This window comes from Bos indicus x Bos taurus, chromosome 22 (genome assembly GCF_003369695.1).
Source record: "Bos indicus x Bos taurus breed Angus x Brahman F1 hybrid chromosome 22, Bos_hybrid_MaternalHap_v2.0, whole genome shotgun sequence".
Classification (NCBI taxonomy): Eukaryota; Metazoa; Chordata; class Mammalia; order Artiodactyla; family Bovidae; genus Bos; species Bos indicus x Bos taurus.
This window is the reverse complement of record NC_040097.1, coordinates 11,303,362-11,321,545: the sequence shown is the minus strand read 5'-3', so window position 1 is coordinate 11,321,545 and position 18,184 is coordinate 11,303,362. Positions and strand designations below refer to the sequence as shown.

Genomic DNA, 18,184 nt, shown 5'->3' with positions numbered 1-18,184 from the left:
CCATCCTGTATGGACAGTTTCAGACATGTGACCAAAGTTTTATATGCTGGAGTAGCTCTTATTCTGAGGAAGAGATTTTAAAAAAAAGCTCTGGGAAGATTTCTTTAGAGTACCCAGGAAAGACAGGTTCTTTGTTTTTCTAACCAAGTCTTCAATGTCACACTTCTATTGGTTTCTATTGCTACAAAGTCAGTGACGTTCTCTGCTCTAACAGAATGACAGGAATGGACACGGTGTGACATCACTGTGCATAGTTATTCCTTTCTTGGGTCAGGGATGTGGGGATATTCCAACCCATTGTGGGACCAGATGTGATCATTCCTAAACTATCCCTTAGAGATACAGCCAAAGCTTCATGTGACACTCAGACTGACCACAATCTTTTGAATCTACTTGTGGTAAATACTGTCATCACTCTTTTGAGGAGAACTTTTCTTTCAAAAGTCATGAGATGTGTCCAGCAGAGCTGATAAGAGCAGCTTTCTGCCTTTCTGATTCTTCACAGCTTGGGATAAGCACTACTCATTTTCTTTTCAATGGGAATAGCTGATCTATCTCATAAAAATCCTTTCCTGTATCTATTCACCTAGGGCTTTGTAAGGTTTTCTAAATATTCCAACATGTCCTTAGTTTTCTCTGATCTTAATAAACACCTAAAGTAATACACAGTCTCTAGGTTGGGCTGGTAGCTTCTCTAACATTGTGTCAGTTATCCCAAAAGGTGAGGCTGATGAAGGATTAATAATGTAAATGACACCCCACCCCAGTATTGCAACATTCCATGAAACAAATGAAGATGGAAACAAAGCAGGCAAAAGCAGACAGGACACACAAAAGCAGGAACTTACACCCAACTATCTTCATCTCTGCACCAGAAAGAAAGGGGCGAGAATGAGGGGACAGCACAGAGAGAAACAAGAACAATTAAGACAAACAGGAAAAGAGAAAAAAACATCACTTGCAGGTTGGTGATGAAGCATGCACTTTATATCAGGGATCAAAGCAAAGGACAGAGTGTATTTCTGAGCACAAGGGCAGGAGTCGGGGGGCCCCCTTGAGGGCTGCCATGCCAGCATAGCTGCCTTCTAAAGGGCAAGGTCAGGGCAACCCAGAGAGGAGCTTGTACCAGGTCTGATTCATAGAGGGGCAAAACATCCCTAAAGCAGAGTACTCTTTAGGACACAGTTCTCAAAGGGGGCCCTAAACCATCACCTGATAGCCTGTGAGGAATACAATGCTCAGGTCCCACCCCAATCCTCCTGTATCAGAAACTCTTGAGGTGGGTTTAGCAATGTGTTTTTCACAAGCCCTGCAGGTGATTCTGATACACACTAAAGTTAGAGCAATACTGGTTTAGGGAAAAAAAAAAACTTAGCCATCAGCTAGAATATATTAAAATCACAGGGCAGATTTCTTCTGACAAAAGAGAAGCTCATTTAACTAATATGAAACTTGACCCACAACGCCCACGGTAAATGATAACCTTACAAATTCAAGGCTTAGAAAACAAGTTAAAAGGTTTCTTTCCCACAGAGCTATGACAGCTCTGCATTCCTACTGACTCCAGGGAACAGACTCTCCTGGAAAGCTGACACTTGGAAAACTGCAGAGAAGCTGGTGGCACCCCCTGCTGGCTTAGACGAGGTTTGGAGGAGGGTACAGACCACTCTTGAGCAAGAGGTTTTAAATCATTCCCTTTCAGTTTACAGTCTTTTGGCTGACAGTTTTCTTGAAAGTTCTAATTGGGCTAATGCTGACAAGTGAGTCACAGAAAGCTCATTCACCTGAAACGTCTGCCCTGCTCCAGTATTTCCTCTCCATTTTCTTGAAAAAAATCTCAAGGAGTAAAAGTGTGTTGTAGAGTTATTAGTTTCTGTAATGAACTAAAATGAGTTGGGAGGGAAGGAGGAACTACCCATAGAAATATGGCGATAAACCAACAAAAGGCTATTAGGTGCTCAGTTTCAAAATCAGGCTTAAGTTCCCACATCGGTTTATTCTTCTGTAATCTTGGATGGAGTTTCCTGGGTTTATGTGCCTTCTCTGCGACTCCCAGAACACCACGAGCAATGGTGGTCTTGCCTCGTGCTCACTACCATGAGTCATGAACACAGCTGGATGCCTATGCAGTCAGGGCCTTGGCTGTGGCAAAGAGTAGGACATCTCCTATTCACAGCAGTCACATGGTGTATCTTACACACTCATGGAAAGCAACAGGAGACCACTGGAAAGCCATTTTCTGAAATCCTGTGTCAGATACTGGTGTGGTTAGAACTTGTCTAAATGCTGTAACTCAGACCTACAAGCTCTGTCAATATGCTTTGACAAGGACCTGTCTGGGCCATCTGACATAAAGGACCTCTCCAAATGAGTATCTAGTAGTTTCTCCCAAATGCTGGTAGTTTCAAAATAAGAGCCATAGTATATGAACCATTCTAATTTTTCCATGTATTCTAATTTCTCAGACTTCAGCGCTGAAATGCTCACAGTTATTAACATAGTTCATTTCATTGTTCATTTCTCTTATGACCATGTGTCAAGAAGCTGCAATTTCTTGTAACTCAGTCATACCAGCACCATGAGGGCCGAGGGACCATTGCAGCCCAGATCCAATATTCCCACGGGTGAAGAGTGGACCAGCTGCAGGTGGAGGGTGACCTCACAAAGGGACTTCCTGTCACAGACGTGGTTTCCCAGGACAGGTGGGCCACAACTGGAAACACTGCTGCACACTTTTCTTGCTGCTCTAGCAGAACCTTCAGGGCCAGCCCTATCGTCTCACCCAAGGAGGGCAAACCCACTCTCATGGTATCTTGTGGGGGCATTAAAGGTACTGTCAGTTGTTAGCACACAATCTGTGCAAAAAAAGTCTTTCCTCGAGAGGAGGTAAGGTAAAAGAGAGGAGAGACACATAGAGGACTGCTTCCTGCCTGTGAATCAACCTCACTTTCAGCTCCAGCACTCGATCCTTCAAGAGCAGACAACTCAGCAAAGAGCACATTCACAGCCCCAGTCTGGACACCCTAGGACTGCCAGTGTCTCTGTCTTGTGGGGCAAATCAGACAGTGATGCCTCAGCTGCCCAATGGAGGAAATGCTCCTGACACTCTGCTTGCCTCACCAATGATACTGATACTGCTTACTTCCAAGGTCATGTCCAACTTTCTCAGAAGCCCTTTATCAACCTGTGTGCCAGTGACACAGAGATTCAGAGTGCTCACAAAAAGATCTCTTTCCACAGGAGAGGTATGGATGCTGTAACTCTTGCTTAAAGATTTTTGACTGAAGCTTGTTTCTTTCTAGTCTCTGCTCACTTTGTTTTGATTCTATGACTGTGTGAGGGTTAAGAGGAAGGCAATGTCCAAATCTTAGACAAACTAGTTCTTAAAAGAGAGAAAAGACTTCAAGCATATCTTTCAGAATATATGACTCCATATCATGAGCCTGGATAGCTCATTTAAAAATGATCATCGGATCAGTTTTGGTAATCACCAATTATTTCTTCAGTGACATGTTGCCAAGAAGCTAGGGATGATGTCTGGGCTCTTCTCCTGATCATTAGGGTTACAGAAGGCTGAGAAACTGTCAGGACAGGATGGGAGACATGTCCTGTGGAGGACTTCACCCTAGGACTGTCATTCAAAAGATCCTCTTGTATGCATGAGCAAGAGACAAAGGCTGTTCACAGCAGCTTGCTCTGCAGTCACAGTGTCTATGGAGAGAGAATAAAAGTGACAGAAAACAAGTCTGGGCATAATATGGGGAGCAGAAGGACAGCTGGAATCCATCACAAGGCCTTCTGTATGCTCAGGCTATACTCTTCCCTGGGTATATGCTGGCATATATTTCCAATAAGAGGAGTTTTCAGCACTATGGAGAATTCCAAAGAGGTGATTATTTAGAGTGGTCACTAACAGTTTAGTCTAGCCTGGCTTGGCTCTTTTAAACAAAAGCAAATACGCTTTTAATTTTAGCAGAACACTGAATGAAACTCAATGGAAAAGGTAGGGTCATGCCTCCTGTAATTCATCCAGACAAGGAGCCATTTCCTTGTTCTTCCTTCCTTCTCATTGTTCCCGTCTTCTCTGGTTCCAGACTGCCTCCCATCCATCAGAGCCATGCCTCCATCCTCCCCTCATTCCCCACAGCCCCCTGGTTCTGATGGCCTGTTTGGATCCACTGCTCTAGCTTGACCCGCATCTGCCTCACTAGGAAGCATGAGCTTTAGATTAACCTGCTGGAACCACACTTGAGAGCCAATGCGTTCCCACTTTCTGCCCTGGCTCTCCATCGGGCATTAGGTGAAAGTGGTTAGGACACTTTCTGAGAAACTGGCCCGGTAGTACTATTCACACTGCCTAACCTATACCATTTGCCAATCCATTTTCCTGATAGGGTATAGTGTTTTCATTGTTATGATTCATTTTTCTGATACAAATAAATCTGCTACTCCTACATGAACTGGGATTCACTGAGTTTTATTTTTCTGATACAAATAAATCTGCTACTCCTACATGAACTGGGATTCACTGAGTATTATTATTCACAATAATACAGGCATTATTTTCCTTAAAGAGGATGTTCTTACGAGGGGATTCTCTTCTAAGATATGTAACTGAAGAGAAGAGTCTAAAAAAGGCATCCCTGTGAGGAGCTCTGTGTTGATTCCTAACATCCAGTCTCCAGAAGAGACAAAAAGGTTCAAGTGCCAGATTGTGCTGTGTTGCCCTGGTGAAGGTATGTGGGGGCTTCTGGAAAAGAACAAATGCCAACAAGAGCCAAAGGAGCCATTGGCTGCAGACTGCAGTCAGCAACCTGACTCTGGCTGCAGAGGCTGTCAATGGCTGCGGGGCTCCTCCACAGTGTGGTGTGCCACCTGCTCACAAGGGGAGCACCACACTCCGTTCTTCTAACCCTTCTCCCACCCCAGCCCCAAGAGGTTCTGCCTACCTGGCATGATGACATCAGGAAATCCCAATTTTCTTGTAATTGCCAATCCCCTATTAAATATCATGGGATTTTCTCTCCTAATCTGTTCCATGTCTCCACGAAGAAGCTGCAGAGAAATGATAAGACCTACAAAAACAAAAGCATTTTTTTTTTTAAACTCAGAATCACACTTCTACCCTAGAAAACACATAAAGAGCTTTTTTTCCCCCCAGATAAAAATGTGCAAAATTCAGCATTTTTCTTGAGAAAAGTTTTGAGGCAGAAAGTATACATTATTCTGAAGAGATATTCTAGAAAGCTAATAGAAAAACAGTATTGTAAAAGTAACTTTTCTCAGTGAGCCTATAACCATATTTGAGACCCCCAAAATTGATGTTAAAATGATGGCTTTAAATTTTTGTTCTGAATATGCTACCCAATGATTTACTTGATATCATCAGTAATATTTATCAGTTAAGTTGTCTCACTTTATTAGGTTGCATACTACAAAGCTTAGATACTGTTTTCAAGTCTGTGTATCAAGATATATATACTAACTTCTGAGATTAAAGGTGAATTTTATAAAAAACCTTAATTTTATTCCCTTCTAAAGTTCACTTTCTAATATTTTCTAAAGTAAAATATTTCATTTAACATTTTATAAATTTTTAAAAAATTCTTTTTATATTGAAGTAGTACATGCTTAGACTGTAAATGGTATTGAACTACATACATTAAAATATGTTGTTTATATTTTTAGTAAACAAAAATATAGATAAGCTGCTGCTGCTAAGTCACTTCAGTGGTGTCCGACTTTGTGTGACCCTATAGACAGCAGCCCACCAGGCTCCCCCATCCCTGGGATTCTCCAGGCAAGAACACTGGAGTGGCTTGCCATTTCCTTCTCCAATGCATGAAAGTGAAAAGTGAAAAGTGAAGTGGCTCAGTCGTGTCCGACCCTCAGCGACCCCATGAATTGCAGCCTTCCAGGCTCCTCTGTCCATGGGATTCTCCAGGCAAGAACACTGGAGTAGCTTGTCATTTCCTTCTCCAATGCATGAAAGTGAAAAGTTAAAGGGAAGTCGCTCAGTCATGTCTGACCCTCAGCAACCCCATGGACTGCAGCCTTCCAGGCTCCTCTGTCCATGGGATTTTCCAGGCAAGAGTACTGAAGTGGGGTGCCACTGCCTTCTCCAATAGATAAGCTAAGTGGATAGTTAATTTGATAGGGTCAAAGATTAATTATGTTTATTTGAAAACTGCTTATAATATTACTTTGAATATACGCAGCAACAAAAAAACAAATTAAAATTAGATTCTTTGTGTAGGTCTCTTCTTAGAGAAAATGTGTATTCTTCCAGGATTTTTCAAATGTTTATAATTTGGATGTCTCCCAGTATTCACCCTTCTCCCATCCCTGAAACATCAATCACTTTCCACATGGCACCTGGACCTGAGATGATGCTTCACATTAATATATGTTAAAAATAAAAATTTTAAATTAAAAAAAAAAAAAGAATCTAAGTCAAAACCATCTCAAAAACCCAGAGGACTATTCTATTAAAACTCAGACTGTGGTCTGGGAGATTAAGTTGCCCTCCTCTCTGTTCCCCAGCATCCCGAAACCTGGGCTCCCTGGTTTAGCCACTAAAGTATCTGATCGAGCTTCAGTTTCTTCATTTACTCAATGAGGGAGTTGAAACATGATTTCCAAACAGCTTCCAAGTTAAGCCTGGCCAAGAAGCAGTCAGACACACACTCCAAAGAAAAGCAGCCTATTCTCCTGGGTTTCCCACAAGCGCACGAAGACCTGCCCTCAGTAGGGCCATCCTAATTGAGGCTCTCTGAAGTCTATGGTGCTCCCAGCACAGAGGGAGGGGTGCTCTTCTAACGCTGTTTAAGTGGCCAGTGTCTGTGAGTCATGGACAAAAATCGTAAGACACTGACAATGGCATGGAAACTTTGGTTATTCTGGGAAGTAAGACAAAATTCAGCATTCTAACCTTGTTAGGTGATGGCGGAAACTGCTTTTTGGTTGTTTCTTTTAATGTATTATTACCACTATCCCTCTTTTAAAATGTGTTCCATGTTTTAAACACACCATAGCTTCAGAACTTGTAGCCAAGGGTAGCTTTTTATAAATAAAATACATAAATACAGCAAAAAACACTATAAATATGGGCATGAACAGTCTTCCAAATTGCAACTTGTTTTGTTAAAAAGTAAGGTTCTTGCTTTAGTCCGGCTTTAGGTGAGGGATATGAACTCCCTTCACCTTCCAGCACACTGCGTGTATGTAGCTCCTTGGCATCCAGGCACATATGAGGAAAAATGGGCTCTTAAAACCAGTGAGAGAGGCCCTGAGGAACCCCATGCTACAGAGTTTTAGAGAATTCAAATACTCCCAGCTGAGCATCTCAAACTTTATAGCCTCTGGGTTGGAACTGCTCTGAGGACCCTTCTAGCTGAAAATATGCTGATCTTGATAGAGGTTCTTCTCAACAACTCTAAGAACTGCCATGCCTTGCAGTGGCTTTACACTGTCATTTAAGAGCAACTTGGGGGATTCCCTGATAGCTCAGTTGATAAAGAATCTGCCTGCAATGCAGGACACCCTGGTTCGATTCCTGGGTCAGGAAGATCCTCTGCAGAAGGGATAGGCTACCCACTCCAGTATTCTTGGGCTTCCCTTGTGGCTCAGCTGGTAAAGAATCTGCCCACAATGTGGGAGACCTGGATTCAATCCTTGGGTTGGAAAGATCCCCTGGAGAAGGGAAAGGCTACCCACTTCAGTATTCTGGTTTAGAGAATTCCATGGACACAGTCCATGGGGTCACAAAGAGTCGGACATGACTGATTGACTTTCACTTTCAAGGACAACTTTTTTATTTACAACAGGTTTATAACATTAAAACAAAGAAAGTTATATAAAAGAGGTTATGAAATAGTTTCAAGGTAAAAATTATCTGGGGAAACATGGTTCTATGTAAATTTGATAGTTATCTTCAAGAGTATATTACAAGTTCACAGGTTTTTATTTATATGTTAATTGAGGTACAATGGCACCCCACTCCAGTACTCTTGCCTGGAAAATCCCATGGATGGAGGAGCCTGCTGGGCTGCAGTCCATGGGGTCGCTAAGAGTTGGACACGACTGAGTGACTTCACTTTGACTTTTCACTTTCATGTATTGGAGAAGGAAATGGCAACCCACTCCAGTGTTTTTGCCTAGAGAATTCCAGGGATGGGGGAGCCTGGTGGGCTGTCGTCTATGGGGTTGCACAGGGTCGGACATGACTGAAGCGACTCAGCAGCAGCAGCAGATGTATAATATTATGTAAGTATCAGGTGTATAACAGAGTGAGTCTCAACTTTCAAGGGTATGTTCTTTTTGTAGTTATTATAAAATGTTGGCTATATTCTCTGCTGTTATATTGTTGTAGTGTGTTTACTTTATACATAGTGGTTTGTACCTCTTAGTCCCTTACCCCTCCCCATGTCCCTCTCCCCACTGGAAAGCAAGACCTTGTTCTCTATATCTGAGTCTGTTTCTTTTTTGTTATATTTACTAGTTTGTTTTACATTTTAGATTCCACATGTAAGTATTTTGTCTTTCTCTAACTTGTCACTTAGCATAATACCCTTCAATTCCACCTATGTAGCTGCAAATGGAAAAATTTCATTCTTTTTTAAGGTTGAGTACTATTCTATTGTACATATACACTACATCTTCTTTATCCATTCATCTGGTGATGGACACAGGTTGCTTTCATACTTCGGTAATTATAAATAATGCTTCTATGAACACTGGGGTGCAAGCATCTTTTCAAAATAGCATTTAAATCTTTTTCAGATACATACCCAGCAGTGAAACTGTGGGGTCATATGGTAGTTCTGTTTTTAGTTTTTTGAGAATCCTCCATACTGTTTTCCACAGTGGCTACACCAATCTACATTCACACCAACAGGATATGAGGGTTCCATTTTCTCCACAGCCTTGCTAACATTTGTTATTTGTGTCCTTTTTGATGACAGCCATTTTGACAGGTTTGAGGTGATATATCCTTGTGGTTTTAATCTGCATTTCTCTGATGATTAATGATATTGAGCATCTTTTCATGTGTCTGTTGGCCATCTGTATGTCTTCTTTGGAAAAATATCTATTCAGGAGGTCTTATAGATTTTTAAACAGTGCTTCTAATTTAATCAAACATTTCATATTCAGTTTAGAATTAATGCTAACATGTACAATTACACCAAGATTTAGATACATATTAAACACAGTTTTAAAATAAAAGCAGGAAAAAAAGGAGAAGTTGAACTAAGATGAAAGCTGCTTTGAAATAAAGATTTTCTATTTTAGTTTCCAAATGACTGATAATGGCAGACTAATCATTGATTCTCATTAGTGTCAGGCTTTCTCGGTGATGCCAACACTGAAAAGTGAAATTAATATGTGTCTTTTGTGGGGTGGGGTGCTGGGTATGCAGTCTCTGTTCAGGAAAACATAGACTTCACAATGTGACAAACCCTGCAACACTTCTGTTCACTCTGGATTCAAACTGTAACTCAAGTTACGTATCAAAGCACAAGGAATTCACCACAGAAAGAGCAGAAAATACACTGCGGTCAGAAGTAATGGCCAAAAAACACATGAAAAGATGCTCAACATCACTGATTATCAGATAAATGCAAATCAAAACTACAACAAGGTATTTATCACTCACACCAATCAGAATGGCCATCATCAAAAAGTCTACAAATTCTGGAGAAGGTGTGGAAAAAATAAAACCCTCCTGTACTGTTGATGGGAATGTAAACTGGTACCGCCATTGTGGAGAACAATATGGAGGTTCCTTAAAAAACTTAAAAACAGGACAATCATATGGTCTGGCAATCCCACTCCTGGGCATATATTCGGAGAAAAACATAATCTGAAAGTATACACACACCTAAATGTTCACTGCAGCACAGTTTACAATAGCCAAGACATGTAAGCAATTTCAACATCCATCGACAGAGGAATGGATAAAAAAGTTTAGTACATATGTATAATGGAACAATACTCAGTCAAAAGAAGAATAAAATGATGCCATTTACAGCAACATGAATAAACCTAGGATTACCATACTAAGTGAAGTAAGTCAGACAGAGAAAGACAAATATTATATAATACTACTTATATGTAGAGACTAAAAAAATGATACAAATGAACCAAACAGAAATAGAGTCACAGATGTAGAAAACAAACTTACGGATTCTAGGAGGGAAAGGGAAGACTGGGATTGACACATGACTATGTATAAAACAGAAAACCAATAAGGACCTTCTGTATAGCACAAGGAGCTCTACTCAGTACTCTGTAATGACCTGTATGGGAAAAGGACTTTTAAAAGCATGCATATATGCATATGTACAACTGATTCACTTTGCTGTACACCTAAAACTAACACAACATTGTAAGTCAACTGCTGCTGCTGCTGCTAAGTCGCTTCACTGTCTGACTCTGTGCGACCCCATAGAGGGCAGCCTACCAGGCTCCTTTGTCCCTGGGATTCTCCAGGCAAGAATGCTGGAATGGGTTGCCATTTCCTTCTCCAATGCATGAAAGTGAAAAGTGAAAGTGAAGCCCCTCGGTCGTGTCTGACTCTTCTCGACCCTATGGACTGCTGCCTACCAGGCTCCTCCGTCCATGGGAGTTTCCAGGCAAGAGTACTGGAGTGGGTTGCCATTGCCTTCTCCGGTAAATCAACTATACTCCAATAAAAAATTTTTTAAAAGAAGTATTAATAACTAGAGAAGGTTTCAAATCATCACAGAAGGAAATAGAAACTGCCTGAAAAGGAGAATAAATGTCTGTAGGAAACAACTTTATATCTGGTAACTGATCAGCACAAATAAACTAAGGTGTGTATGATAAGCAACTGCAGATGCAACACAAAGTCTTCTAGCCAGAGAAGCACCTTACCATGACTGGCACTGGGGGCAGAGTACTTGGCGCTGGACTTGCGGATGATATTCTCGTGGATCTGGGACCACTCACTCTCGTTGTTGCACCTGTAACAGAAGCACAGGCATCATGACAGTCAAGAGTTTTAAACATCTGGTCTGATGTTCAATGTGCAACAACACTTTCCTAAAGAAATGAACTTAAATTTTACTAAATTAGACAAGGTTTGTTTTCTTGGAAGGCACAACAAGATTCACATTTGGGGGAAGAGTAGAAACTCTAAAATGAATCTCTGCAAATATCTCTAAGTGGCAAAATATCCTTTTGTCTGAAGTAGCACTTTCCCGCGTGACGATTTTTTTGTTAGTTCCTTACACATACTTGCAACTAGGCACTAGAGGAAAGTTCCCGACAGAGGAAAAAAACAGTTCCTCTCAACAAGTACTGCTGTTTAGAAACTATCATGTCTTGCATTGGCTTTATACTGTCATTCAACTGTCACTATAATGGCCTCAGAGAAAAATCCTGCTAACCTCAGGGCAATGTGCATATTTGCCTGTGATTTTATTTTAGCCAGATCAGGCTAAGAAGAAAAGTTTAAGAGAGTAGTGGGCTTGGTTCGCTGTGAAATCTTCTGTAGTCAAGGGGAAGGAGGCCTTAGAGAGAAGTCTGGATGCCTAAATATGTAAGAGGAATTTCAGGAGTGGAAGAAAAGAGAGAATGGAGGAACAGACCTGCACCTCTGCTAATTTCTGACATTTTTAGAGTCTTCCCCTCTAAAGAACATTTTCAAGAAAGCTGCAGTCACACAACCATTTGGTACAGCTTAAGAACAGAGACTAGGAAGGGATTCCTCATCTCAAAGTAGACACGTTGATGAAACAACTGAAATGAGATTAGGGCCATCCTTGAAAATTCCATGAGACACTGGGAGTCTTCATAGCCTCAGCCCCTCCTTTCTCCTGTTGGATAGGGAGGACCACTGACCCCAGAAAACAGAGCTCATGCACAAAGGAAAACCCACAAGATCTTTCCATGGTTACTTAGAAGTGTGTGGTCCGGCACAGCCACTTCCAGGCGGAAACTCCAGCAAGAATTCTATCATGTGCCATCCAGTGGTGTGAATGAAGCACAACTGGTTTCTATATAAAAGGCTTTGTATAGAGACCAGAGATAAAGGAGGTTGGTCACTAGACTAATTTTTTTCTAATCAGTAGCTCTTCTGACTTCTCAGTCAGTATAAACATGCATCACTTGCTCAGAGATGTTGCAAAGAAGTGTGAGAGACAAGGTTCTCACAGTCCAGAGCTGTGAGGATAACTTCTGCTCACAGAATTCCTTCCAAGGAGAGGAAGGGAGACAGTGTTCTTTAAAATGATCACTTGAGATTAACAACTCAGTTGGAAGTCAGAAGTGAGAGGTGCTGGCAGCAGCACACCTCGCCCTCCCTGTCTGACATGTACACGATCGCATCTCTTCCAACCAGTCACCACATCAGAGAAGTGCCCAGCTGGTGAGAACTCAGACTAGTCTTGCAGTCAGACTCCTGTCACTTTCTAGGTTTACAAGATCAGTAGTCCTTTCTTTAACAGAAATCTGACTACAGTTTGTCATAAATAGTGTACTCCCCCACCTCACTTCAAAGTAAGAGTCCTGACTAATGCACACTATAATGAATATAGATAATAATATTGTACTATAATAATGAAACATGATAAATATTGCTTCACTGACATATTACAAAATATAAATACATCAAAGTAACACATTATACATCTCAAATATACAGGTATAAAATACACACACACACACAAAAGAATTCCTATAAATAAACAAAACCAAAAAGAGTCTTGTAAATTAACTTCCTCTCTCAATGGGTGGTATAATTTCAGTGCTTCTCCAATAAAATACTCACCGGCTCTTTGGCAGTATACTGAAACCGGTGCTTTTCCAACCACATCAATAGTGACAATGTGTATTACTTCACTGACATCTACCTTTCCAGCCAATACACACAATTCAGATGCCAGACACTCGATGGCTTGCCCCTCATATTCTTCTCCCTTTGTACACCCCTTAACTATCAGTGGCCTTCAGAGCTCTACATTTGAAGCCCATTTCCCTCCTACCATATAAGCTTTCTGGGCTATCTCAACTGCTCCCATGGTTTCAACCACCACCAAAAGCTGCCAAGATCCACCACAGTGTCTCCAGCCCAGACACCCTGCTAAGCTCTTGACCTGCATGGCCACAAGACAGCTTGACGTTTCCTATCCACCTGTCTGCTCTGAGAGATTGCTTCTGAGTAGAACCCACTAGCTCATGAAGCTTTCTTAAAATCTGTCACAAATGACCTCTCTTCTTCATGGCCCTGGTTCAGCCATTATCATCTCTCTTTCAGACCAGTGTAGTCACTTCTTAACTGGCCTTTTGACTCTCTTCCTTTCTAGAATGCCAAGGGAACTACTCAAATCATCTGAAACTCAGTGTCATCAGCATATTTTAACCAATCACTAGGATATTCTCTAAGGAAAAAAAAATGTAAGCATTTATTAACCAAATGAGTTATGATTATAATGAAGCATGATTATGTTGTATCCAATCAAATTAATATTTAGAGCATTATTACTGATATTTATGGTTTGTCCTCAATCATAAAACACACAAGGGACTGTAATCTAAAAGAGGTCTGTGTGCCTCTGTGGCACACCTTCCCCACAGAGAAGATAACCAGCACAGGCAATGACGTAGCACTTCACCACTACATGTCCAGGGATTTTACGGATGGCCAACAGGCACATGAAAAGATGCTCAATGTCACTAATTATTAAAGACATGCAAATCAAAATTACAAGGAGGTATCACCTCACACCAGACAGAACTGCCATCATCAAAAACTGCAAACAACAAATGTTGGAGAGGGTGAAGAGAAAAGAGAATCTTCCTACACTGTTGGTGGGAGTGTAAATTGGTACAGCCATTATGGAAAACAGTATGGGGGTTCCTTAAGAAACAAAAATACAGCTTCCATATGATCCTGCAATCCCACACCTGGGCATATGCCTTGGGAGAGCTCTAACTCGAAAAGATACATGCAGCCCAATGTTCACAGCAGTACTCTTAACAATAGCCAAGACATGGAAGCAACCCACATGTCCATCAATAGATGAATGGATAAAGAAGACGTGGTACATATATGGTGCTCACACACACAAACAGACACACACACATACACTCACACAATGGAATATTACTAAGCCATCAAAAAGAATAAAATACTGTCATTTGCAGCAATATGAATCTATCCAGAGATTATCATACTCATTGAAATAAGCCAGAGAAAGAGAAATATCATTATGATATCACTTATATGCAGAATCTAAAAAGAAATGAACTCATTTATGAAATAAAAATAGACTCACAGACTTAGAGAATGAACTTACAGTTACTAGGGGAAGGGTGGGGGGAAAGGACAGTTAGGGAGTTTGGTATTGACATGGACACATTGCTATATTTAAATATATAATCAACAAGGACCTATTGTATAGCACAGGGAACTCTGCTCAATGTTATGTGGCAGCCAGGATATAAGGGGAGTTTGGGGAAGAAGGGATACATGTGCATGTATAGCTGAGCTGCTTTGTTGTTCACCTGAAACTATCACAACATTGTTAATCAGCTATACTCCAATATAAAATAAAAAGTTTAAAAAAAACTCATCAAATGTGAGTGGGGAATAAGTGTGCATGCTGTGCTAAGTCACTTCAGTCTAATTCTTTGCAACCCTATGGACAACAGCCTGCCAGGCTCCTCTGTCCATGGGATTCTCCAGGGAAGAATATTGGAGTGGGTTGCCATGCACTCCTTCAGGGGATCTTCCTGACTCAGGAATCAAACTCACTTCTCTTAGGTCTCCTGCATTGGTAGATGGGTTCTTTACTATTAGCACCACCTGGGAAGCCCCAGGGAATAAGTAATAGCGAGTGAAGTCGTTCAGTCGTATTCGACTCTTTGCGACCCCGTGGACTGTAGCCCACCAGGCTTCTCTGTCCATGGGATTCTCCAGGCAAGAATACTGGAGTGGGTTGCCATTTCCTTCTCCAGGGGATCTTCCCAACCCAAGGATCGAACCCAGGCATCCTGCATTGCAGGCAGACGCTTTATCCTCTGAGCTACCAGGGAAGCCCTAAGTAATAGTAATACTCCTCAATTCTACACCTGTGATTGAGCACATAATGTGTAATATACATTTTATATGATTTAAAAATATGACTAACGTGATAAATTTAATATTTTATCTAAGTAGTTATTTATCTATTTCATTAAAGTTGGCCTAAAAATGTTTGAACTTTTTCAGTGTGAAGTTGGAGAGTGGTCATCACATATTCAGAGGTGTCTTGTGTTGATCAAATGTACTATCTACAGACAACCCCCACCCCATCTCAATGCTCCTTGGCATTCTCTCCTTTCCCGTCCTAGGCTCCAGATTCAGAAAGCCTTGTGTTTCCCTGCAACTCCTGCCCCTCTGGACAGGAGGAAACACGATGTCTATATCAGAATAAACTTCACACAGTGGTTATTCATTTGTGATTTTTAAGGTTTCTGGTTCATTGAAAAGTGACCTAGTTTTTACGCCTCAGCTTCTTGTTCTGATTTTTTTAAAAGGATGTGTTGCCTTCCTAATACACATGATATTAAACATCTATAAAGCCAGAGCAGTGATCATGGCAAAAGAAGTACAGGGCTTGAGGTTGGCTCTGAATAACATAGGAAATGATGAGAATGTCAACAATTAATGATGTATTTTGCCAATTCATTAATTAAAACTATACAAGAGGGTTTTTTTTTTTTTTTTTAATCCTTGCAAACTTCAGTCCTACCAAAAGCTGAAGTACAATCAGAATCAGTAAAACCTTTAAGCTTCCAATTCAGTCTACCAAATATATCCTTTAAAACTTACTGGAAAATATTACTTCTCCTGAGGGCTGAATTCACTGTGCTGATGTGGATTTAAAACACTAATCCTAGAGGAATTCCATACCGTGCCCAAAATCGATTATTTCACAAACATGGACGTGTCTTTGAAAGTCTGTTAACACTGTCAAGTGGAAAAACTATCCTACATTTTAACTCTATTACTCCTTCAAAAATTTATTAAAAAACTATCTTCTCTGTTTAAAAAAAAAACATCATTCTTTGGCTTTTTAGAACTGATATAATAGGCACAGCTCAGAGCAAGGAGCTAAGAATAAGTTACACAAGAATCCCACTTCTTGAAAAGTGACATGTTGGTACTGAAAGCTCTTGTTTTTGAAGGAATTAGGCCAATTAAGCTTGACAGCATGATTTCAAGAGAAGTGCTGTGCAAGCCCCTTTCAACAATGAAAATGTGCACAGAAGCAAGGAACAGCTGATATGTGCAAAGAGATGCAACTCTGGAGTGCTATCTATAAACTCCCTGCCCTTGGACAGAGTGGAGTAAGATGATAATGATGATGATTTTGGATTAAAATTTAGTCCTTTTCAAAGGGAGGAAACTTTATCAAGAACCAGGTCCCACTACCCATCAATGAAGAGATTTTGTAAATGGAGAAAGGCTGTGACTGATGCATGAAAGCAAGAAAAAACCCACAAAAATTTCCTCTGTAAGTTATTTCAGAGGAAGATCCTCATCCCATTAAGTACGCAACACTGAACAAAACACAACTTAAGGCAAACAGGTAATAAGGGTATCTGGGCTTTTATTTTCAAATTAATAGACTGTAGTTGATTATACAGAGGCCCATATTAACCAGAATTGTGAATTAAGTTCACTTCATGCCTGATTCAGATACAATAGATAGTACAGAAAAATTCCCATAAATATGGTGAAGATATATTAACCTGGTGATTGACAATATTAGCTTTAATTTGAAAAAAAAATATTGGGTTAAAACCAAAAGAGGAGCTTTTTAAAAGAAAATTTCAGACATACACTTGCTTTAAAAACTCACTTTGACATAAAATCGCAGCAAGATCTTTTTTGACTGACCTCCTACAGTAATGAAAATAAAAACAAAAATAAACAAATGGGACCTAATTAAACTCAAAAGCTTATGCACAGCAAAGGAAGCCATAAATAAAATGAAAACAACCCTCAAAATGGGAGAAAATATTTGCAAATGAAGCAACCAACAAGATTAATCTCCAAAATATACAAATAGTTCATGCAGCTCAATATTAAAAAAACAAACATCCCAATGAAAAAAATGGATGGAAGATCCAAACAGACATTTCTCTAAAGAATATGTACATATAGCCAACAAACACATGAAAAGATGCTCAACATCATTAATTATCTGTTGCTGCTGCTAAGTCGCTTCAGTTGTGTCCGACTCTGTGCGACCCCATAGATGGCAGCCCACCAGGCTCCCCTGTCCCTGGGATTCTCCAGGCAAGAACACTGGAGTGGGTTGCCATTTCCTTGTCCAATGCATGAAAGTGGAAAGTGAAAGTGAAGTCACTCAGTCGTGTCCGACTCTTTGTGACCCCATGGACTGCAGCCTACCAGGCTCCTCCGTCCATGGGATTTTCCAGGCAAGAGCATTAATTATCAGAGAAATGCAAATAAAAACTACAATGAGGTATCACCTCGCACTGGTCAGAATGGCAATCATCAAAAAATCCACAAACAATAAATGCTGACGAGAATATGGAGAAAAGGGAATCCTCTTACATTGTTGGTGGGAATGTAAATTGGCACAACCACCATGGAGAAGAGTATGGAGGTTCCTCAAAAAATTAAAAATAGATCTGCCTATGACCCAGCAATCCCACTCCTGGGCATATACACAGAGAAAATCATAATTCAAAAAGATATATGGACTCTAATGTTCACTGCAGCACTATTTACAATAGTGACATGGAAGCAATCTAAATGTCTTATCAATAGAGGGATGGACAAAGAAGATGTGGTACACATATATACAATGGAATATTACTCAGCCATAAAAGGGATGAAACAGTGCCATTTACAGAGATGTAGACAGACCTAGGGGGCTTCCCAGATGGCTCAGTGGGTGAAGAATCCACCTGCAATGCAGGAGATGCAAATTTGATCCCTGGGTGGGGAAGATCCCCTGGAGTAGAGCATGGCAACCCACTCCAGTATTCTTGCCTGGAGAATTTCAGGGACAGAGGAGCCTGGTAGGTTGCAAAGAATTGGACATGACTGAAGCGACTGAGCATGCATGTAGACAGACCTAGAGACTGTCATACAGAGTGAAGTAAATCAAGGAGAGAAAAACCAAATATCGTATAATATCGC

General features: G+C 40.7%; 1 protein-coding gene across 11 annotated transcripts in view; it reads right to left on the bottom strand.

The window, feature by feature from the left end:
* The window catches only part of DOCK3 (dedicator of cytokinesis 3), a 304,174-nt gene that overhangs the window by 89,377 nt on the left and 196,613 nt on the right, over positions 1-18,184 (bottom strand). For all 11 annotated transcript variants that reach the window (XR_003507883.1, XM_027523616.1, XM_027523617.1 and 8 more), the window contains 2 exons: positions 10,897-10,985; positions 4,950-5,075 (listed from right to left, as the gene is read on the bottom strand). Coding sequence is in view for 10 of the 11 variants with exons in the window: in XM_027523616.1 (XP_027379417.1) it covers positions 4,950-5,075; positions 10,897-10,985 (215 nt within the window). In the remaining variant the exon portion in view is untranslated. The remainder of the gene's footprint in view (positions 1-4,949; positions 5,076-10,896; positions 10,986-18,184) is intronic.